The 23027-nt window shown below is 41.2% G+C and overlaps 1 protein-coding gene across 1 annotated transcript in view; it reads right to left on the reverse strand.

Moving 5' to 3' along the window:
• Positions 1–2445: 2445 nt before the first annotated feature.
• Positions 2446–23027, reverse strand: part of LACTB2 (lactamase beta 2) — a 43402-nt gene continuing 22820 nt past the window's right edge. Inside the window, exons 4-7 of the mRNA XM_002710464.5 lie at positions 11302–11480; positions 7319–7467; positions 3469–3550; positions 2446–2774 (exon numbers count right to left, since the gene is read on the reverse strand). Coding sequence (XP_002710510.1) covers positions 2731–2774; positions 3469–3550; positions 7319–7467; positions 11302–11480 — 454 coding nt within the window. The 3' untranslated portion in view covers positions 2446–2730. The remainder of the gene's footprint in view (positions 2775–3468; positions 3551–7318; positions 7468–11301; positions 11481–23027) is intronic.

The following is a 23027-nucleotide window of genomic DNA, read 5'->3' on the forward strand; positions in this document are numbered from 1 at the left end:
AGCCAATACATTTAATCAGCTTCCATTATTATCCCTGTTCCAATAAATCTACTGCAGCATCTGAGGTATGCCACGGTACCTTTTAGACCATGATCCCATGACTTTTACCAGAGATTCCCCTGGCCCAGAAGGCCTTTAATCATCCTTGTCCTCTAATCTCTTCCAAGAACAGACATAGGGAGCACAGAATTGAAGGTGATGGTGCTAGTTTAGGTAAGAGGATGGCCTGGATTCAAGAGTGCTGGTGGAATAAGAGGGAGTGATAAATTTTGGGGGCAGAATAGGCAGTAGGTACTTGGTGAAGATTTGGGCATGATATGAGGGAGGGAGGCATCAAGAATACTGTCTGATTTGACCAAATGAATGGTGTTTTCATTCAAAGAGAGGAGAGAATGGAGGTGAAGCAAGTTAAGAAGAAAACTCATTAATATTTTCACTTTATCAGATTTCTGTTTACATTTGGCTGATATGCATTCAATTCATGGAATGGAAGTATGGACTTTTTCACTTTCTGTAGTGCTATTGGAGAGGATACTTAGTTATTATTTTTAAAATTACCATTTTAATTGTTTTTAAAGGTAGTATCCAGTGCATCACACTTATATTATATTGCAGTCACCACCACCACCGAAACTCCTCACCCAAAAACAAGGCAGTAACTCTCTTCTATCCTCTGTTCACCATCCCTGGCAGCCAACACTCTACTTTCTGTCTCCATGAATTTGACTGTTCTGAGTATCTCATATAAGTGGAGTTACACAATATTGTCTTTTTGTGACTGCCTTATTTCACTTAGCATAATGTCTTTAAGGTTTACCCATGCTACAGCATGTATCAGAATTTTGTAGAGTAGCATCCTTTTGTATGTGTGTACCATATTTTATTTATCTAATCATTTTTCAATGGACACTTAGGTTGTTTCCACCTTGATTGCTGTGAATAATGCTATTGTGAACGTGGGGGGTGTACTAATTTAATTTTTTTGGAATATACTCTCAGAAGTGGAATTGCTGGATCATCTACTAATTCTGTGCTTAAAGTTTTGAGGAAGCACCATATTGTTTTACATTTGGCTATATCATTTTATACTCCCATCAGCAATTCTCCATGTCTTCTCTAATATTTGCTATTTTCTGGTCTTTTTAAAAAATAGCCATCCTAATGGGTATAAAGTGGTATCTTGTTGTATTGATCTGCATTTCTCCAATGATTATTGATGTTGAAGTCTTGATGTGTTTATTGATCATCTGCATATCTTCTGTGGAAAATGGGCACTTCTTTTGGTGTATTTTTGAGTGGATTTTTTGGTTGTAGAGTTTATGGTTATTTTGTAATGTGGAATAGTACTGGGAGTACAAAAGGTTTCCAAGACATGAGAATAAGTGGATTAGAATACTATGAAAATACTAGGAACCTTGGGAAAAGGGGTAAAAGGAGATGAGCATGTCAATGAAAAATTTTTTTAATTTGTATATTAGTTATTTAGTGGAGAGTAAAAAATATACCTTCTTAACAATTTTTAGCTTATTTTTATATGGTAGTTTGGCCACTTTATGGGTTACTTTTAACTGGGAATTGAAAATAGGCTACCTTGTGAATGTATCTACTATTAAGAAAACCAGTATTATAAGAAATGCCCTATCTTATAACCCTTTAATTTAAAAATAGACTTTTCAAATATAATTAACATATAAGCTGATGACCATATAATAAGAGGTAAAGTTGGAATATACATTGGTTGTAATAATGAACTTCAAAAATAATTCACCACATGATACTTTTAGTTGTGCATTTAACATTTTTCAATTACCAAAAGTTGCTTTCCACATATCATTTGTGGGATATCATTATAACAATACACAAAACTATAGAACCAATACTTAATCATAATGAAATTGACAGAAACATGAAAATAAAGCTATTATCTACAGATAATAAAACCCTTGTCTTTATGTAAGACAAGGGTTGAGGAAAATTTAGGAGCACATTTAAATCTGTGCAGCTAGAGAAAATGATATTTTTTAATTTTTTATTTATTTATTTTTCTTTTATTTATTTTTGACAGGCAGAGTTAGACAGTGAGAGAGAGAGACAGAGAAAGGTCTTCCTTTTTCCGTTGGTTCACCCCCCAAGTGGCTGCTACAGCCAGCGTGTTGTGGCTGGCGTGCTGCACTGACCCAAAGCCAGGAGCGAGGTGCTTCCTCCTGGTCTCCCATGCGGGTGCAGGGCCCAAGGACCTGGGCCATCCTCCACTGCCTTCCCAGGCCACAGCAGAGAGCTGGACTAGAAGAGGAGCAACCGGGACAGAATCCAGTGCCCCAACCGGAACTAGAACCCAGTGTGCTGGCACCACAGGCGGCGGAAGATTAGCCTAGTAAGCCACGGCGCCGGCCGATAAAATATTATTGATAACTGGTAACAGAAAACTAATCTCCAAGAAAATTATCCATTTTAAATTATACAAATTTTATTATTTTAAAGTAACCACTAATGATTATTATTAAACAGCAATAAACTGTTGGATTCTGAATTTTTGGTAAAATTCTGAAATACCTGTATTGTAGATGTGTAATGTAATTTATTGATTTCAAAATAATCATGACATTATTTTAATGATCTTTAGGGTAATTTTCAGTGTTCCCCACTCTTATGTTCTCTCTAAATGAGCCATAAGAAAACATACCATCCTCTCTAAAAGCAAAATGGAACAAAGCTTTAATTAATCTGAAACTAAAGAACAGCTCTCCATTTCTTGCCAGGATCTGTGCTTCTGACTGTGGAAAGAAAAAGAGAGTAAAATTTAACAACAGATAAGTAAATCTATTGGATTTTAAGTTGTCTTGTGGCTAGAAGAAACTCTCATTCTTTAAAGTAATTCTGTTGCTCAGCAGAGTCATTTTTTTTTTAAATGTATAAACACTTAGAGGCTTCCACATGAAACTCAAGCCTTTAACCGCTTGTTTTAATGTAAAACTTCTGTCACTAGTAAATAATTACAGAATGACTGATTTAATATATTTGAGTTTACTGCCTTTACTACTAATTAAAACCTCTGGGTGTTCCCAGTTCTTTCACTCATAAAACTCTTCGTGGTCTTGTGGTATGGGAAAAGAGAAGCTATCTTCTTGACTTGCCTTTGCCTGTCACTCTTGTAGGTGAGCACTGGAACCTTAAGTGCCATTCTAATTGCTGTGGGAGCTGTGGATCCAATGTGTGATGTACTGCCTTAGTGCTACTAACCTTCCTAGGACCTAGCTCTCCTACTTAAGAGTGATATTCAAGGGAGAACTCTGAAGGATGCTATTTTTCCTAAAAGAAAACTGGTGTATCTGTTAAAGTATTTTACAGTGGATGGAAGCATTCTTTCTCTCTTTGTCTCTCTCTCTCTGCCTTTTAAATCAATGAATAAATACATCTTTAAGACAAAATGCTGGTGATAAAAGAATTAAGATTCAAAAGTGTACTTACATATTTTTCCTTCTTTTTCTAGTTTTTTCAAATGAAGAGAGACATTATGTTCAGCCATTTTATGTAAGTTCTCAGGAATATTCTAAAAGAAAACAAAGGTGAATGAAAAACATTTACTAAAAAAAAAAAGCTTATCTTTTTGAAACCTTTAAAGAAAATATAATAAAAGAAGTTTAACAAACATTTAAATAATTTTTATTTTTTTATGTTCATTTTTACTTGAAAGGCAGAGAGACAAGGAAAAATCTTCCATTCATTGATTGACTTCCCAAATGCCACCGAAGCCTGGAACTCCATCCAGGTTTACCTAATGAGAACCTGCATCTGCTGCCTCCCAAGGTGTGCAACTTCAGGAAGCTGGATCAGAAGCAGAGGAGCCAGGATTCAAAACAGAAACTCCAATATGGGATGTGGAGGTCTCAAGCAGTGCTTTTTTTTTTTTTTTTAAAAGAGTTCATTTGTTTATTTGAAAGAATTACAGAGAGGGAGGGAGAAACAGAGAAAGAACACACTCACACACACACACACATACATCTTCAATCTGCTGGTTCACTCCCTAAATGGACACAATATCCCTGGCTGAACCAGGCTGGAGCCAGGAGTTTTATCCAGGTCTCTCCCATGGGTGGAGGGGCCCAAACACTTAGGCCATATTCCGCTGGTTTCCCAGGTGCATTAGCAGGGAGCTGGATCAGAAGTGGAGAAGCCAGGACTCAAACCAGCACCCATATGGGTGCTGGTGCCACATATGGTGGCTTAACCTGCTACACCAGAGAGTGGGTCCCCCAAGCAGTGTCTTAACCACTGCACTACATGTCCACCCCTAAATATACTCTAAAATTGTAATAACTAAAGAATTTCATGTTGTACATATTTTTCAGGTCACCATATTTCTACATATATTCCTGCAGATAATATAGACTGTAGACCCCATAAAGATAGTTGCAAGTCTGTTTTGTTCACTACGAATAACCCCATATTTAGTATAATGGCATTAATGAGTAGGAACTCATTAATACTTTATACATGAAGGACTATATCAATGAAAATTAGTCTTATACAGTTTTGATGCTACTACAGACAGCTGGCTTTTTATATTAGATTACATAATTGCATGTTTTTTATAAAAAGTAGATTTACTTCAACTTATCACTTACATATCACAACTTTTTCTTTTGCTAAAATAGCAATGTAATATTGACAACAGTTAGCTGAATGAAAAGCAAAGCAAAATCTGTGAAACCAAATTTCTTGATTAAATACACTATCTTCTTAGCTCTCTGAAAATGTTTGCTAAGATCACCAAATTATCTCAATCAAAACTCACTGGATTATTTTCAGTCTTGCGGTACCAGAGTCAGCAAGCTAATCTCTCCTTTTTGAAGACCTCCATGTCTCTCACCATTAGTCTTTGTCCTGAACTTTCTTCCCCTTTTTTAAATTTTTTATTTGACAGAGTTAGGCAGTGAGAGAGAGAGAGACAGAGAGAAAGGTCTTCCTTCTGTTGGTTCACCCCCCAAATGGCTGCTATGGCCGGAGCTACGCCGATCTGATGCCAGGAGCCAGGTGCTTCCTACTGGTCTTGCATGCGGGTGCAGGGCCCAAGCACTTGGGCCATCCTCCACTGCCTTCCCGGGCCACAGCAGAGAGGGGGATTAGAAGAGAAGCAACCAGGACTAGAACCCGGCACCCATATGGGATGCTGGCGCCGCAGGCAGAGGATTAACCAAGTGAGCCACGGTGCCGGCCCCTTGAAATTTCTTCCCAAGACTTCCCTTTAACATTGATGTTTACTGAGTTGGATAATTGGCTGTCTTCTTCTTTTTGATGGTGTGCAATGTATTTTATGGCTGTACAAATTGCGGCAGTAGGAATTTGTGAACATAGATCATTTTACTCTAAAGCCAGCATCTTTAACCACTGAGCTATATTACCTGCATTGCAGATATATAATAAATATTTGCTGAAAGACTGAACTGCACTGATTGCCAGATAGTGCTGTCACACAGTGACATGCTGAGAGGCCACTGAGTGAGCAGCTCTTTTCTCCTGTACTAAATCACGTATGCGGGGACTGGCATTGTGGCACAGTAATCCTCTCCCTGTGGCGCCGGTTCAACTCCTGGCTGCTCCACTTCCAATCCAGCTCTCTCCTATGACCTGCAAAAGCAGTGGAAGATGGTCTAGGCACTTGGGCCCCTTCACCTGTGTGGGAGACGTGGAAAAACTCCTGGATCCTGGCTTCAGATCAGCGCAGCTCTGGCCGTTGTGGCCACTTGGGGAATGGACCAGTGGATGGAAGACCTCTCTCTCTCTCTCTACTTCTCACTGTCTGTAACTCTACCTCTCAAATAAATAAATAAATAAAATCTTTTAAAAAATCATGTATGTTCTTTGCTATGTATTTTCTCTTAAAGATTTTATTTATTTATTTGAGAGGTAGAGTTACAGACAGTGAGAGAAAGAGACAGAGAGGTCTTCCTTCCATTGGTTCACTCCCCAGATGGCCGCAACTGCTGGAGCTGCGACGATCCGAAGCCAGGAGCCAGGAGCTTCTTCTGGGTCTCCCATGTGGGTGCAGGGGCCCAAGGACTTGGGCCATCTTCTAATGCTTTCCTAGGCCACAGCAGAGAGCTGGATCGGAAGAGAAGCAGCCTGGACTAGAACAGGCACCCATAAGGGATGCTGGCACCGCAGGTGGAGGATTAACCTCTTGTGCCACAGTGCCAGCACCTATTTTATGTTTTCTTTATGATTAAGCATTTCTACAACTTCTCACTGCTATTTTCACAATATTTGTCTCTGGAAGATTACTCCTCATTTGCTGCAGGCTAGGCCATCAGAAGATGGCTTAAGAATATAGAAGTTGGGGCCAGCGCTGTGGCGCAGCGGGTTAACGCCCTGGCCTGAAACGCTGCCAACCCATATGGATGCTGGTTCAAGTCCCGCCTGCTTCACTTCCAATCCAGCTCACTGTTATGGCCTGGGGAAGCAGTGGAAGATGGCCCAAGTCCTTGGGTCCCTGCACCCATGAGGGAGACCTGAAGAAGCTCCTGGCTCCAGATCAGCGCAGCTCGGGCTGTTGCGGCCAACTGGGGAATGAATCATCCGATGGAAGACTCTCTTTCTCTCTCTCTCCCTCTCTCTCTGCCTATCCTCTCTCTGTGTAACTCTGACTTTCAAATAAATAAATAAATCTTTAAAAAAAGAATATAAAAGTTATTATCAAGCTTAAGCATCTGGCTGTTGGTAGCAGTGTTTCCTACAGAATAAGGATTCTAAGGTTAATGATGGCTCAGGATAGCTATTTTAGTTTTCTAAGGCCAGTTTTTGTTTGAACTCAGTGTTCTAGAAGTTTAGACTTCTGGTATTAAATCTACAAAACTGCATTACTTATGGGACTAAGACTTGTTCTAGGGGCTGGTATTGTGGCACAGTGGGTTAATCTACCACCTGCAATGCTGGCATCCCATATGAGTGCTGGTTCGAGTCCTGGCTGCTCCACTTTTGATCTAGCTCCCTGCTGATATGCCTGGGAAAACAGCTGAAGATGTCCTAAGTGCTTGGGTCCCTGCCACCCATGTGGGAGACATGGATGGAGTTCCTGGCTCTTGGCATCAGCTTGGCCCAGCCCTAGCTGTTGTTGCCATTTGTGGAGTGAACCAGCAGATGGAAGATCTCTCTCACTGTGTATCTCCCTCTCTCTGTGTGATGCTACGTTTCAAATAAATACATAAATCTTAAAAACAAAAAAGAGTTGTTCTGATCTGTGATGTGGTAAATTTATCACAGTCCATTAAGTAAGTTATTCTAATAAATTTGTGGCTATGTAAAATTAGATGAGAATTACCTTGTAAATAATTTCTACAAGCTCCTTTGCTGTAAATGATTTCTCAAAGTTCTCACGAAATAATGTAAGAATTTGCTCTTCTCGAGTATTTCTGTGAGCAATGTACTGTAGAATTTTAGCTTCAGCATCATGGATTACTGGGCCATGTCCTGAATTAAAATAATTATAAAAATTACTTCAACCAGATGAAAATATTTTAAGTACAAATGAAGTTGAATCATACTATTTAAAAATAATTCATGTAATGTATTGAAAGAGTATACTAATAAATACAAACATATGAAGTATTTGGAAAGCCATACAGATATGAGATTTAAAAATTATTCACAATGCCAAAAACTTTACAGAATTAAATCAAATACAATTTATATAAATTGTTATTGTATGCATTAAAAACTATCAAATGTGACAATTTAATATAACAATAAAAGACAGCAGTAAGACAGCAAGCACAACAGTAACAACAGGCGATGCTTAGAGAGCGCTCAGAATGTTGCAGGCCCTGCTCTTCAAGCTCAGTACAGATTACTGTTACCAGAAGCCCATGGCTGGACTATTATGATGTTCCCTTTTGTATAGCAGCAATTGAAGACTGGGGGTGATCGCTGCCCACGGCTACACAGCTAAGAATGGGTAGAGCTTCACCGCTATGCTATGCTAAATTACAAAAGACTGAAAAGGGGCAATGTAAAAAGCAGCTTCATGTAAGTGACCAGGATCTATTAAAAATTATATACTCATGTTAGAGAGCAGGATTTTTTTTTTTTTTTTTTTTGACAGGCAGAGTGGACAGTGAGAGAGAGAGACAGAGAGGAAGGTCTTCCTTTTCTGTTGGCTCACCCTCCAATGGCCACTGTGGCCGGCGCACCGTACTGATCCGAAGCCAGGAGCCAGGTGCTTTTCCTGGTCTCCCATGGGGTGCAGGGCCCAGGGACTTGGGCCATCCTCCACTGTACTCCCAGGCCACAGCAGAGAGCTGGACTGAAAGAGGAGCAACTGGGACAGAACTGGTGCCCCAACCAGGACTAGAATCCAGTGTGCCAGCGGCACAGGCAGAGGATTAGCCTATTGAGCCACGGCGCCGGTCGGAGAGCAGGATTTTAAGAATCCAGTGGACAGGCTAGTAATTCATAAATTTTGACAACCCAGATTAAGTTAATCTCAAATTTACCTGAAGACAGTACAAATACGTATATCATACAAGTTTGCAAGGGGTATGTTTCAAATTTCTGAGAACAAAATATTCAGATGCACGTGAACCTACTCTTAGGTAACAGCATGGGCTTTGGTTAGACACAAATACCATTAGCCGTGTGGCAGTGAGGACATCTCTGAAACTCCTTGAGCCTTTTTTCTTTTTTGTCCAGCTGTGCACTGAGGATACCACTAACTGCTGCACAGATTCTGGGGAGGATGACAACTGTAAAAGCCCCTGCACCTTACCTGGTGGCAGCTTTAATACATGGTGGCTGTGACTATGGAATGTAATTGACATATAAACAGTGGCCGGCTAACGGGCCAGACTGCGGGAGTCACTGAAGCAAGCACTGAGGCACCTTTAGTAGGCAGCCTCTCTTCAGCGCAGCATAAATGCGAGTGCACTGAACATCTACACGCTGCTCTTTAGAAACACCGACCAGTGTCTGTTGTTTTTATGTCATACCAGGAAAGTGAATGCCCAGCCCTGCCGTGGGTTTCCTACTCTCAGCAGTCGGCCCTTGTGAGAGAGAGTAAGCATATTCAGGAGGCTGTACTGACAGATCTTCTCATGGCTGTTTAGTCAGCAGCCAAGTTAGGACTTAGAAAAATCAAGCACCCCAGCCATCTTTCATTCTGCCGCTTCCTGTTGGCTCCTGTGTCTTTCTTAGGTGGGTGGGTGGGGGGGATTCCTGCTATGGATCAGTGCAGTGATATCTGAGCTAGAAACAACAGGTGCATTTTTCTTTTCTGGACAATGGAAATAAATACATCATCTAATAGTTGAGACAGAAGCTACTGATATTTCAATCTTGTCAGTTAAGACACTAAAGCTCAGATGTCAGATGTTACTCAGGGCTACACAGCTAACATGTGCTCCACAACAGGAATCAAGTTAACAAAAGAGACTGCAGCTGATGTTCCCATTCCAGTGTAACCTTATTTCCTTTCACAGTGCTATTAAAGCTGTGTAGATGCCAAAAAATAATCCTCCTGTCTTTATAAAAGGTTATTAATGTAACTGTTAGTCCTTTGTTTATCTACAGTTGGATAAGACTTAATGGTGTCATTTGTTTTATTTTATTTTTAAGATTTATTTATTTATTTGAAAGAGTTACACAGAGAAGGAGAGGCAGAGAGGCAGAGAGGCAGAGAGAGAGAGAGAGAGAGAGAGAGAGGTCTTCTATCCTCTGGTTCACTCCCCCATTGGCCACAAAGGCTGAAACTGTCCCGATCCAAAGCCAGGAGCCAGGTGCTTCCTCCTGGTCTCCCATTGCTTTCCCAGGCCATAGGAGAGAGCTGGATCAGAAGTGGAGCAGCCGAGACTTGAACTGGCGTCCATAAGGGATGCCGGTACTGCAGGCGGCAGGTTTACCTGCTACACCACAGCACTGGCCCCTAGTGGTGTCATTTAAAGAAGCAGTTTACACACATCTATATTCTCTTTTCTTTTTTTTTTTTTTTAAATGTTAACTGATTTTTCTAGGTGGATAATTACAAGCCATTCATTTTTTTTAAAAGATTTTATTGATTTATTTGAAAGTCAGAGTTACAGAGAGAGAAGGAGAGAGAGATCCTTCCTCTACTGGTTCACTTCCTAAATGGCCACAATGGCCAGGTCTGGGCCAGGCTGAGGTCAGGAGCAAAACTTCACCCAGGTCTCCCATATGGATGCCAGGGCCTAAGTACTTGGGCCATTTTCCACTCCCTTCTTCTTCTTCTTCTTTTTTTTAATTTTTTTTTTTTTTTGACAGGCAGAGTGGACAGTGAGAGAGACAGAGAGAAAGGTCTTCCTTTACCGTTGGTTCACCCCTCAACGGCTGCTGCGGGCCGGTGCACTGCGCTGATCTGAAGCCAGGAGCCAGGTGCCTCTCCTGGTCTCCCATGCGGGTGCAGGGCCCAAGGACCTGGGCCATCCTCCACTGAACTTCTGGGCCACAGCAGAGAGCTGGCCTGGAAGAGGGGCAACCGGGACAGAATCCGACGCCCAGACCGGAACTAGAACCCGGTGTGCCGGCGCCGCTAGACAGAGGATTAGCCTATTGAGCCGCGGCGCTGGCTCCACTCCCTTCTTAGGCACAGTATCAGGGTGCTGGACTGGAAGTGGAGTAGCTGGGACTCAAACTGGCACACTTATGGGATGCCGGCGCTGCAGATGATTGTCGCTCCCCCTCTTCACGGAGGAACGACACTAACCCTGTGCTGTTCTTTTGTCTGCTCGGCCCTACCCGGGTTTGCTGCTGGTCCTTCCCGGGTTGGCTGCCGACCCTTCCACCTCCATGGAAGGGCGGCTCCCCCTGCCACTTTCCCCACTTCCGCGGGGGAGCGGCACACCGCCGGCCGGCTCTCTCGGGGGCTGCTCAGATGTTATCCGGATGTTCCCTTTAGATGTTCCTGGTGCATGTTGTCTCTCTCCTCCTTTATAGTCCTCTTCCACCAATCCCAACTCTGCTACCCACACGCCGAGTATGCTGCTCTCCTCCAATCAGGAGCAGGATCAGCTCCTGCAGGTTATTGGTCGAACTGGAGGCAGCTGTGTAGAAGTTGTTTACTCCTCTCCCAGCGCCATATTGTGGGAGAGCAGATGCACAGAATAAGTCTTAATTCCAGTAACTTAGTCTAGTCCGAGTTGCTCCCCACAGATGATGGCTTAACCTGCTGTGCCACAGCACCAGCCCCACATGTATACATTTTGGAGGCAGAATACACATCCACGCACAGTCAAGCCAAAAGGAACTCCCCTCATCATTTGGCAATAGTTTGAAGAGATTTAAAAAGTTACCTACCTGGATATATGATATCTGCTTTGATTTTCAGTAGTTCTTTTAGGGAGTTCATGTAATCATACAGGTCTTCAAATATGGTTGTTCCTTCCCCTAGGATGCAATCTCCAGAAAAGAGAGCATTTTCCTCTTCCAGCAGCAGGGCCATATGATCATCCGTGTGGCCCGGTGTGTATATAACTCTGGGGGAAAAAATAAGGGAATAACATTTATGTATATTTGGCTTACAAGAAATTTTGAAGAGTAAATTATTCTCTATCTCTATCTTTGAAAAGACACAAATAAATGATGCTAATGGGTTAAAAGCTCCTTTCTCCTTGTACCTACTGAAAATTCTCATCAGAAAATTCTCCCTTTAGGGGTTATTGTGGTGACATGGTGGCTTAAGCAGCCGCTTGCAAAGCAAGCATGCCATAATGGAGCACCTTTGAGTCTTGGGCACTCTGCTTCCAATCCAGCTCCCTGCTAACACAACTGGGAAAGCAGCAGAAGATAGGTGAAGTATTTGGGTCCCTGCCACCCACATGGAAGACCCAGATAGAGTTCCAGGTTCCTAGCTTTGGCTTGTCCAGGCTGGCTAGTTGGTGTGGCCATTTGGAGAGTAAACCAGCAGATGGAAGCTTGCTCTCTCCCCTCCCCTCCTCCCTCTGTGTCACTCTTTCTTTCAAGTAAATCTTAAAAAAGCAAAAACAAAAAAAAAACAAAAAAAAAAACAAAAACCAAACAAACAAAACAAAACAATAAAACAAAAAACAAAAAGCAAAAAAAACCCCCAAAAACTCCTCTTTAATTAAATTGCTCACTCTGAAATGCAAATTTAATACTTTTTCAAACTTCTTTTATTTTAGAATTAATAAGCTAACCACCAATTTGGGAAATAGACAAAGAAAGCACTTACAGGCAATCAAAGTCAGCAATCATTTCCATTACCCAGAGGTGGTACTTTTATTATTTAGGAATACGCATTTAAAAATTTTTTTCTATGCAACTTTATACTGAAAAAACAAAATTGTGATCTTATTTTAGTACCTGATTTTTGGAATCATTCACTAACTGTATTTTATTTTCCTACATCATTAAATATTTTTCAGACAAGTGTTCAACACTATCATTGGCCCGAAGTTACATGCTAAATAAATGATAAAAATTTTTATTTTGGTAGTGGTTATCTAATAGTTTAAAAGAAATATATTTAATCTATTTTTTTCTCTAGTTAAAAAAATTTAAGAATAAAGCAGTTTTTATTGATGTTTACCCTATAAAAGATATTTAGGGGTGGAAATTGTGGGGCAGTAGGTTAAGCCACTGGTTGGAATGTCCGCATTCTGGGTTACTGGAGTGCCTGAGATTAAGTCCCGACTCTGTTTCCAATCCAGCTGCCTGCTAATGAACCTCAGAAGCAGGAGTTGATGGTCCATGTACTCAAGTTCCTGCTACCTGTGTGGGAGACCAAAATGGAATTCCTGGGTCCTGGCTTTGGCCTGACCTATCCCTGGCTATTGTAGGCATTTGGGGAGTGAACCAGTGATGTCCTCTCTTTCTCCCTGTCAATCTTTCAAATAAATAAATAAATATTAAAATAAGAGATTTTATTCCTGTCCCTCTCCTTCAATTTTTATTTTTTGTTAAGAAAACAGATTCTAGCAAATATTTTTAAAGTATGACAGTTATGGGGCCAGCATTGTGGCATAGGTGGTAAAGCCACCACCTGCAGTGCCAGCATCCCATATGGGTGCAGGTTTGAGTTCTAGATGCCCCACTTCCAATCCACTCTCTGCTGGTGGCCTGAGAAAGCAACAGAAGATAATCCAAGTGCCTGGGTCCCTGCCACTCACAAGAGACACCTAGATGAAGCCCCTGTCCCCTGGCTTTGGGCTGGCCCAACCCTGGCTGTTGCAGCCATTCGGGGAGTGAACCAGCATATAGAAAATCTCTGTGTCTCTCCCTCTCTTTCTCTGTAAATCTGCCTCTCAAATAAATAAAATAAATCCTAAAAAAGTATGACAATTATTTCATGAATCCTTATTTTAATTTACATTAAATTTTATAACTATATCTAAGAAATTTGTTCTGCAAAGCATCCCTTTATTTCTCACATAGAGACTAAATATTCTGTACTAGTCATTTTTAACTCAGTATTACTTTTTTTTTAAAAGATTTATTTGAAAGAGCTACAGAGAGAGAATGAGTGATAGAGATCTTCATCCCCTGGTTCACTCCCCAGATGGTCAGTCAGCCAGGGCTGGGTCAAGCTGAAGCCAGGAGCCTGCACCTCTATCCTGGTCTCCCACATGGGTGGCAGGGACCCAAGTATTCGGGCCATTATTTGCCGGAAGCTATACTGGAAGCAGAGCAGCTAGGACCTGAACCTGTACTCTGATATGGGATGTGTTGCAGCAGATGCTTAACTCTCTCTCTGTGCCACAACACTGGCCCTAGTATTACTCTTACCCTTTGGATTTTACTTCTATATAGTTTCACATGGTTTCCTTGTTTACCAGTTTGTCTTACAAGGTTATGAGTCCCCAAAAGGCAAGACTCCATCTTACTCTGTTTATATTCCCAGTGCTTGCCAGTTAGTAGTAAAGCTAATTTTAGAAATACATTTCTCTTGGGGCCTGGCACCATGGCACAATAGGATAATCCTCAGTCTGTGACACCAGCATCTCATTTGGGTGCTGATTCTAGTCCCGGCTGCTCCTCTTCCAATCCAGTTCTCTGCTGTGGCCTGGGAAAGCAGTGGAAGATGGCCCCAGTGATTGGGCCCCTGTACCCATGTGGGAGACCAGGAAGAAGCACCTGGCTCCTGGCTTCAGATCAGCACAGCATTGGCCATTGTGACCAACTGGGGAGTGAACCAACAGAAGGAAGACCTTTATCTCTGTCTCTCCTTACTGTCTGTAATTATACCTCTCAAATAAATATTTTTTTTAAAAAAGAAATACATTGCTCTCTATGTGCCCTGCACTATATTCAGGGATTTATGGGCCCGACAGTACTTTTTATGTGCTTGGAGTATTTTTAAAAAACATTTATTTGAAAAGCAGGCTGATAGAGAATGGGAGAGACAGATCTTCCATCTTGCTGGTTCACTTCTAGGCTGAAGCCAGGAGCCAGGAACTCAACTAGGTCTCTCACATTGGTGGCAGAGACCCAAATACTTGGGCACAAGCACTTGAGTCATCTTTTAAGGCACATTAGCAGGGAGCTGGATTGGAAGTAGAGCAGCCGGGGCTCAAAAGCAATACTCTGATATAGGAAGCCAGCACTGCAGGTGGTAGCTTAACCCTCTATGCCACAACACCACCCCTAAAATATTTTAAATAAAAATTTTAAACGATGGAATATTTTGGGAGGACAGGGTAAATATAATTACATATTTGTATCTATGATATAGGAATTGAACACAGGCTTTTGGTTAAAGATGGTAGATTAAACAGCTCCATCTTTTCTCTCTTTCTCCTGAAACACTAATACAACTACCATTAAAGGATTTTTAATTGTATAAACCTACAGGGATGACTACATCATCAAAAAATTAGAAGTTTTAAAGAAAGATGAGTGATAAGAGGTTGGAGAAAACCGAAGCCTAAATAGGTTAAGGGAAAAACTGAGAACCAGTGAGATTTACACTGCAGAATTATGCAGTTTCAAAATTAGGGGTACAGGAATCTGAAGTGGAGGGAGAATGAGAGAAGGAATGGCTGAAATCAGAAGGATAAAAATCTGCTTCACAGATCCTCAGATTCCCTTCCTACCATGAGCATTTTGATAAGTACGCCCGGTCCCACTAGGGGAAAAGGCTGGAGATTTAATCTTTGTTGAGGATAAAACACAGATGGAGGTGGTGACAATATACTAGCGAAAGTTCGATCACATGAACATATGTAGATCCTGAAGCTGCCTGTCCATACTCAGCTTCCACAATGCTGACTGGCAGGCCTTCACCTTCAACTATCAGCTCAGGAGGAAGGACTTGAAGACACCATTGTTCAAAGTTTTCAAACTAAACAGTTCATCCAGATTACTCACAATCCACACAGAGCCTCCCTCACATTCTAGGAGCTCCCAGTCGCTCTGTAGCTTCCATCAGAAGACAATCAGGGAGTGTCAGAAGATAATCAGGAGTACTAAATATGCCATGAGAGCAGCTCTCACATGGAAGGCAGTGGATAAAAACAAGCACACAAAGGAATCTGGAGGCAACAAATAAGAAGGAAGGAACTTCCCAAACAGAAAAGCCAAACCACACAGATTATAATGTCCTCACTGAGATAAGAGAAGAAATTGCAACTATGAAGAAAAAAAATAGGCTAGTAAAAAAGAAGCATTTAGGGAATGAAAAGAGCTCTTGAAAACTGAAACTGTGGGTGGGGGAAGAAATGAAAAAATGCAATATAATTAGGAGATAAATGGATAACAAGTCTCCCAGAAAGCATAGTAAAAAGGCAAAATGATGGAAAATAGAGGGAAAAAGTTAGAAATGTGTGTAACATTTCTAACAAAATAATAGGAGCTCTAGTAAATGAAATAGAATAAAACAGAGGAGAAAAAAGAGTCAATAACCAACTTTAAGAAAAATTTCTACAACTGAAGGACACGTTTTGAGACTGAAACGGCTTACCTGAGATTGACAAAGACTTTCTCCTTTGACCAAAACTTTAGTGAAGCTCCCCTGAGTCCTTTCAGATGACAGGGCTCAGAACACACGACCCCCAGATATGGCCTCTGGGCATACGGAATACTTTAAGCTGGAGGAAGTTGAGAAAATTGCGAAAGAAGAAAGTCTCCCTGAGTTTCTCCCTGACCCAGGTCATAAAGCCAGAAAGAATTCTCTGCCCTTCCTCTGAAGCAGGTGGGAAGAGGCTCATGTAAGATGCCCTCCCTATAACCGGAGGGAAGGGACATCCTGACCTCTGAAGACAAGGACACAGGAGGGCCACACAAACAGGCCTTGCTGAAATCTTCCCCGGGCCCTGCACAGTCACTGACCATCAGACCACATCTCTTGTCCAAATCAGCCTTCTCCACCAATCTACTTCTTCAAACTTCACATAAAAATACACAAGTTTTCCTGTTTCCATGACTCTATTTCTGAGGCTCCCATGCCACAAAAAACTTACAAAATAATTTGCAGGTTTTTTTTTCTCCCCTGTTAATCTTTGGAAGATTTATTTTTCAGACATAGTCAGGGACCCTAAGAGGGCAAAGGAAAACTTTCTCCTTCTAGGGCGATTAGGCTTGACCTTCAGTTTCCCCGTGTCCTTGTAGAATTCAGTTGGAACAAGAATCTTGCTAAGGCTGTTTAGGGAAAATACTCTACCCTTGGCATCCAACTCCCTCTTATCACCCAGGCCTGTCTACAGCAATAATCCTATCAAGTTGGTTTAATCCTTTGCTTCTAATGCTTTCTCTTAGCAATTTCCCATTCACTGATACTACCACCCACCCAAGTTTCTTGACTATTAACTTGTCCTTGTTAGAGATGTCGTCTATATGCAAGACCGGAGTCCTTTTACCTATTGTCATGGCTCCCTTTAAAAAAGTCTGCCTACTGTCACTATTTAGATTTATTTATTTAGCTTGAAAGAGTTATAGAGAGAGGGGGAGAGACAGAGAAAGACAGAATTTCCATCTACTGGTTCACTCCCCAGAAGGCCACAACAGCCAATTCTGGGTCAGGCTGTAGCCAGGAGCTTCATTTTTTTTTTTTTTATTTATTTGACAGGTAGATTTATAGACAGAGAGAGAGACAAAGAGAAAGGTCTTTCTTCCATTGGTTCACTCCCCAAATGGCCACTTCAGCTGGCACTGCACCAATCCGAAGCCAGGAGCCTGGTGCTTCTTCCTGGTCTCCCATGTGGGTGCAGGGGCCCAAGCACCTGGGCCATCCTCCACTGCCTTTCTGGGCCACAGCAGAGAGCTGGACTGGAAGAGGAGCAACTGGGACTAGAACCTGGTGCTCATATGGGATGCCAGCACCGCAGGTGGAGGATTAACTAAGTGAGCCATGGCATGGGCCCCAGGAGCTTCATTTGGGTCTTCCATGTGGGTGGCAGGGGCCCAAACACTTGGGCCACCTTCCTCTGCTTTGCCCAGGCCATAAGCAGAGAGCTATATCTGAAGTGGAGCAGCTAGGACATGAATTGGTGCCCATACAGGATGCTGGTGTTGCAGGTGGTGGTTTTATGCCACACCACCGGCCCCTGTCATTAATATTTTAAAAATTTTTATTAACTTATTTTCACTTTACTTGAAAGGTGGAGAAATAGACATACACACACACAAACACACACATACAGGAAGGGATGGAGAGAGAACTTCCATCTGCTGATTTCACTTCCTGAATGCTTGCAACAGCTGGAGTTGAGCAAGGTCAAAGAAAGGAGCCAGAACCTCAATCTGGATCTCCCTGAGTGGGTGTTAGGAACCCAAGTACTCCAGCCATCACTTGCCACCTCTCTAGTTGTGGATTAGCAGAAAGCTGGAATTGAAAGCAGAACTGGGACTCAAACCAGGCCCAAGCCTATGGGCTGCAGGATCCCAAGCAGCATCTTTAAGTGTTGTACCAATCAGCTGCCTCATATCATTAAGTATTGGCAATAGTTCTGAATGATTTTGAATCATAAGTTCCAGATTTCCCAATGGCAAAGTTTTAATGCGAAAGAAATAAAATTTTACATACAAAACTGAGAAGGAAAGACTTTTAACTCAGAATTTATACCCAGCAAACTTTAAGTCAAATTAGATTTTAAAGACACTTTTAGGGGTGGTGGGTTAAACTGCATCTTATGACATCAGCATCCCATACTGGAGCAGTTCTGCTTCTGATCCAGCTCCTCCTGTTGTGCCTGGAAAGGCAGTGGAGGATGGCCCAAGTGCTTGGGCTCTTGCTACCCACATGGGAAATCTGGATGGAATTCCAGGCCCTTGACTTTAGCTTGACCCAGCCCCATTGTGGTCATTTAGGGAATGTACCAACAGATATAAGATTTCTCCCTATCTCTCCCTCTCTCAGAAAATCTGCCTCTCAAATCAATCAGCAATCAATCAATAAATCTTCAAAAAGAGGGCACTTTTAGACAAGTAGGATCTTAAGTGTCTGTTAATAATAGTCAGAATTTAAAAAGGAGTGAATGTACCAACATGGGAAGCAGGCCATACAGCAGACTCACAGAATGACAATCATTTTAAGTAGCACTCTGACCTCAGAATCAGCCTTTAAGGCATTCTGGTCTGGCTGAAAAGCCCACAAGACATTTCAGGCATGGAGAGCCGAGACACTGTGGCAAAAAAATGTTCTATGTGAAATGACCTCTGTGAGTAAGACCCCAGTGGAAAGAAGTGGTCATCAAAGAAGGATGTACTTTTCTCTGAAGGGAAGTGAGAACTTCCAATTTGCTTATGGCCTTGGCTAAATACTGAAGGAGTTTGTGGATTCAAAAGGCTTCCGTAGCCTAGACAGTTCATGTCAAAATCCTTGAGTGATCACTGATGTCATACTTAAGAGTGTTAATTGTTATCTTAATAACAGAGTCACTGTGCACTAACTTCCCTTGCAGGACTTATGTCCTCAAGTTGTATTATGAGAGTTAACAGTAAAACCTGTTCTCAAAAATTTCCTTTTAGTGTATTAAGTGGAGGATATTCTTATGTCTCATAAGTTATAGCTATGTCTAAGTGCTCACAAAAGATATATTATTCTTGGGTGCTTCTTTAAAGTTAATTGAGTACCCCCCCCCGACCAAAAAAAGAAGTTAAAATAATTTCGAGATGTAATGACTTTGAACAGTCCTTGTCTTGCCTGTTGAGGAATAGGTGCTTTGTGTGTGTGTGTGTGTGTGTGTGTGTGCAAATTGTTGAACTCTTCACTTAGTATAGAGTTAGTACTCTGTGTATAAAGTTAATCAAAAATGGATCTTAGTGGAGAATGGGACTGGGAATGGGAGAGGGAGGGGGAGGAAGGGTGGGAGTCTGGGTATGCTGAGAAGAATCACTATATTCCTAAAGTTATACTTAAGAAGTGCATGAAGTTTGTATTCCTTAAATAAAAGGTTTCTTTGGGAAGAAAAATTTACCCTTTCTTAGGAAGCTATTGGAGATGAGTTTGCAAAAAGGTGGGTAGGGAAATACCAAGAAAGTTATGGTTTATAGGAAATAGGAGATCCACCATTGACGAGAGACAAAAGGGAAGCCCTAGATGAGAGTGAAGGGAATTCTGGGATGACAGCAGTACCAGGCCTGGAGGAAAATCAGTACAAATTGGAGCAAATTAAAAGAAGTTACAAGGCCAATGTTGTGCCATAGGTGGTAAAGCCACTACCTGCAGTGCCAGCATTCCCATATGTGCACCAGTTTGTGTCCCTGCTGCTCCACTTCTGATCCAGCTCCCTGCCAATGGCCTGGGAAAAGCGCAGAAGATGACTCAAGTGCTTGGGCCTGTGTTACACATGTGGGAGACCTAGAAGAAGCTCTTGACTCCCTGCTTTGGTCTGGCCAGCCCTGGCTGTTACAGCCATCCAGGTAGTATATCTTCCAGGATGGAAGCTCTCTCTGTGTCTCTCCCTCTCTCTAACTCTGACTTGCAAATAAATAAGTAAATCTTAAAAAAAAAAAAAAAAAAGAGGTTCAGAAGGAGGGTTCTTCTGGGAGGTGAAATTGAGAGATCCCTGATATATTTACATATCCTGACTGATTTATATAATCAGAGTTGAATTAATGGTAAGTACATAGAAAAGTATCAAGGTAAAACAAAGTAAGTGTTAACTTCAGGGAAGCATGGAAAGCAGAAAAGGAAAAGGAAGCATTGTTTACAGCATGATTCCACTGTAGATGGTGTCTACAGTTGTAATGATGTGAACAATGCGTAATGACCTGGGAGGCTAGGGGATAGGAATGCTCCCTCTAAGTAGAAGAAGAAAACCCAATCCTACTTTTTTCACTGTGGGAAATGAATGAATCCCTAAAATGGAAATATCAAGATGTAGCAAGCAATCAAATAGTCTTCTAAGGTCTGCTATTATACTGCCTGACCTTGTTTCATTTCTTTGTTCTGAGAGGCAATCACTTTTATTCTTTAGCTGTTCTTTGTCATTTGTCTCCATGTTTCTGAAAAACAAACCTGTACCATCAAAAGCAGTTCTGTGTCTCTCTCTTCCCTGAATCGTTGATGAACCTAACTAGTGATATCTAAATATATCTTCAACACTTGAATTAAAAAGAAAATCTACAAAAAGAAGTATATAGAAATAAGCTCAAAATAATTTGCCTTCTTCCTAACTCACAGGACACTGTTAATAAGCAATAGGAAAGCTCTCTCCAAAAGATGTATGACTGTCACCAGAAACTAAAGGCTTAGTATTTTCACAGAATAATTCTACCAAATATTTAAAAGTCAGATCATTTCATTGCTGTATCCCAGATCATAGAAAAAAGAGAAAAACTCACAAAGCTCCAAACTGACAAAGTTTTCACAAAGAGAAAAATATCATTTTAGCAGCTAATTTTAGGTCTCAGCTTGATCGGATTAACTTGCAGGGGTGGGGAGCCTCTGGCCTACAGGCCATATAAGGCCCTCAAAATCATTTGGCCTGGTCCTACCAAGGCAACCACAGGCGGAACTAAAAATTCAATAAATCTATAGCAGGCTAATTTCTAGGCTGACAACTTTGTATGGCCTGCAAATGATATTACAAATATCCCAATGGCCCTTGGCAGAAAAAAGGTTCTCTACCCGGGGATTAAGGGATACCTAGAGAGCTGGTAAAATCATTGTTTCTGGGTGTGTTTGGAAGAGGATTGCTGGAGACTGGTGTCTGAGTCAGTGAACTGGATGTGGAAGATTCCCCATCCAATTGGCCAGGACCCCAGGGGGAGCAAAAGGCCAGAGGAAAGATGAATTCCTCTCTTTTGTTCTGCTGGAGCTAGGCTATCCTTTGTCTCCTTCTCTTGGACATTGGGACTCTAGGTTCACCAGATTATGGGACTTTCTCTATCTTCAGCATCCTGCTTGGTCCTGAGACTTTTGGCCATAAACTGAGTTACACTATCAGCTTCCCTGGTCCTGAGACCTCAGGACTTGGACTGTGCCACCAGCTCTCCTGGCTTGCATACAGCTTACAGTCTAAGTCTGTAATTATTTGAGCAATTCTCCTAATAAATCCCCTCCCCCTCTTCTGTCTCTGTGTAGAACCCTAATACATCACCCAGTCTCACTAATATTATCATAAAATATTAGCTAAATTATTAGCCAAGAGAATAAAAAAATCACTGAAAAGCCATAATATCATGATCAAATAAAATTTATTAAAAGAGTACAGGATGTTCCAATCTTACAAGATTCCCTGAAAATAGTAATAAAGCTATGGAAAAAACTAATAAGCCTATCTCCCTGGATACTGAAAATACATTTAACAAAAGTCAGCTCTTAAACAGCAGTATTTAAGAGAACTGAAATGATTATAACTTAGAAGAGTTTCTCCTTTGCCAAAAAATAAAAATGAATCAAAATTTTATATTGAAACTGTAAAGCCTTTTAAAAACCCCACTAAAATATTATATAAGAATGGGAGATATTAGTGTAATGGGAGCAATTATGTTTGAAAGGCCAATGGCTTACATTAAGAACTGCTATGCTTTTATGGTTTCCATGTTCATGCTTTATATATTGCAAACAATTACTATATTATAGTTGCTCTGGTGGTGAGGTATTAAAGAGCTGTTAGGAATAATTTCTTTTGTCTGATTAAACCTGCTGCAACCTGTTAATAAAAGTATTCAGTGTTGTATGAAAATAATTCCGGGAGGTATTTTGCCAGCCAACTATAAAATACGTGTCTGCATGTGGGTGTGTATCCTATCTTAGGAACAATACTGTGAACACACAGAATGCCTTGACAAACAGAACCCCAATCTTTTATTTTAATCTACACAAACTCCTTTGGAGAGCCATTCTTTTTCAGTCTGCAAACTCTCTTACCTGTTAATGTGCCTGTAATGCCTCCTTCATTATCCCTTCCTCCCCCAACCACAGGAGAATTCAGTAATGGTTTTCTTTGATATTTTCTAGGCTGAAGGCAGTAAAATGTCTTAAACTAGGGGATCAGAAATTCTAATTCTTCAGTCACCTGGATGGCTAATGCCTTGATTTGCATAAAGTGCTGCTGTGGTCTTCCCATTCATCAGATAGAGAATTCATCTAGTTTTGCCACTTCGATGAGTAGATTTTTTCCCCCAAAGAAACCTTTTATTTAAGAAATACAAACTTCATGCATCTCATAAGCACAACTTTAGGAATATAGTGATTCTTCCCACCATACCCACCCTCCCATCCACACTCCCACCCCTCCTCCTTCCTCTCCCATTCCCAGTCCCATTCTCCACTAAGATCCATTTTTGATTAACTTTATACACAGAAGACCAACTGCATACTAAGTAAAGAGTTCAACAATTTGCACTTACACACACACACACACACACACAAAACCTGTTCCTCAAGGGCTGTTCAAAGTCATTGCATCTTGAAGTTATTTTCACTTCTTTTATGGGGGGGGGACTTAATTAACTTTAAAGAAGCACCCAAGAATGATACATCTTTTTGGGAACACTTAGACATAATTATAATACTACTCTTTAAGGATAGAGGTCTTGCATGGGAAGTTACTGGACAGTGACTCCTATTGTTAATTTAACAATGAACACAGTTGAGTAGATTTTTACAGGATGGAGCT

This window comes from Oryctolagus cuniculus, chromosome 6, assembly GCF_964237555.1.
Source record: "Oryctolagus cuniculus chromosome 6, mOryCun1.1, whole genome shotgun sequence".
Lineage (NCBI taxonomy): Eukaryota > Metazoa > Chordata > Mammalia > Lagomorpha > Leporidae > Oryctolagus > Oryctolagus cuniculus.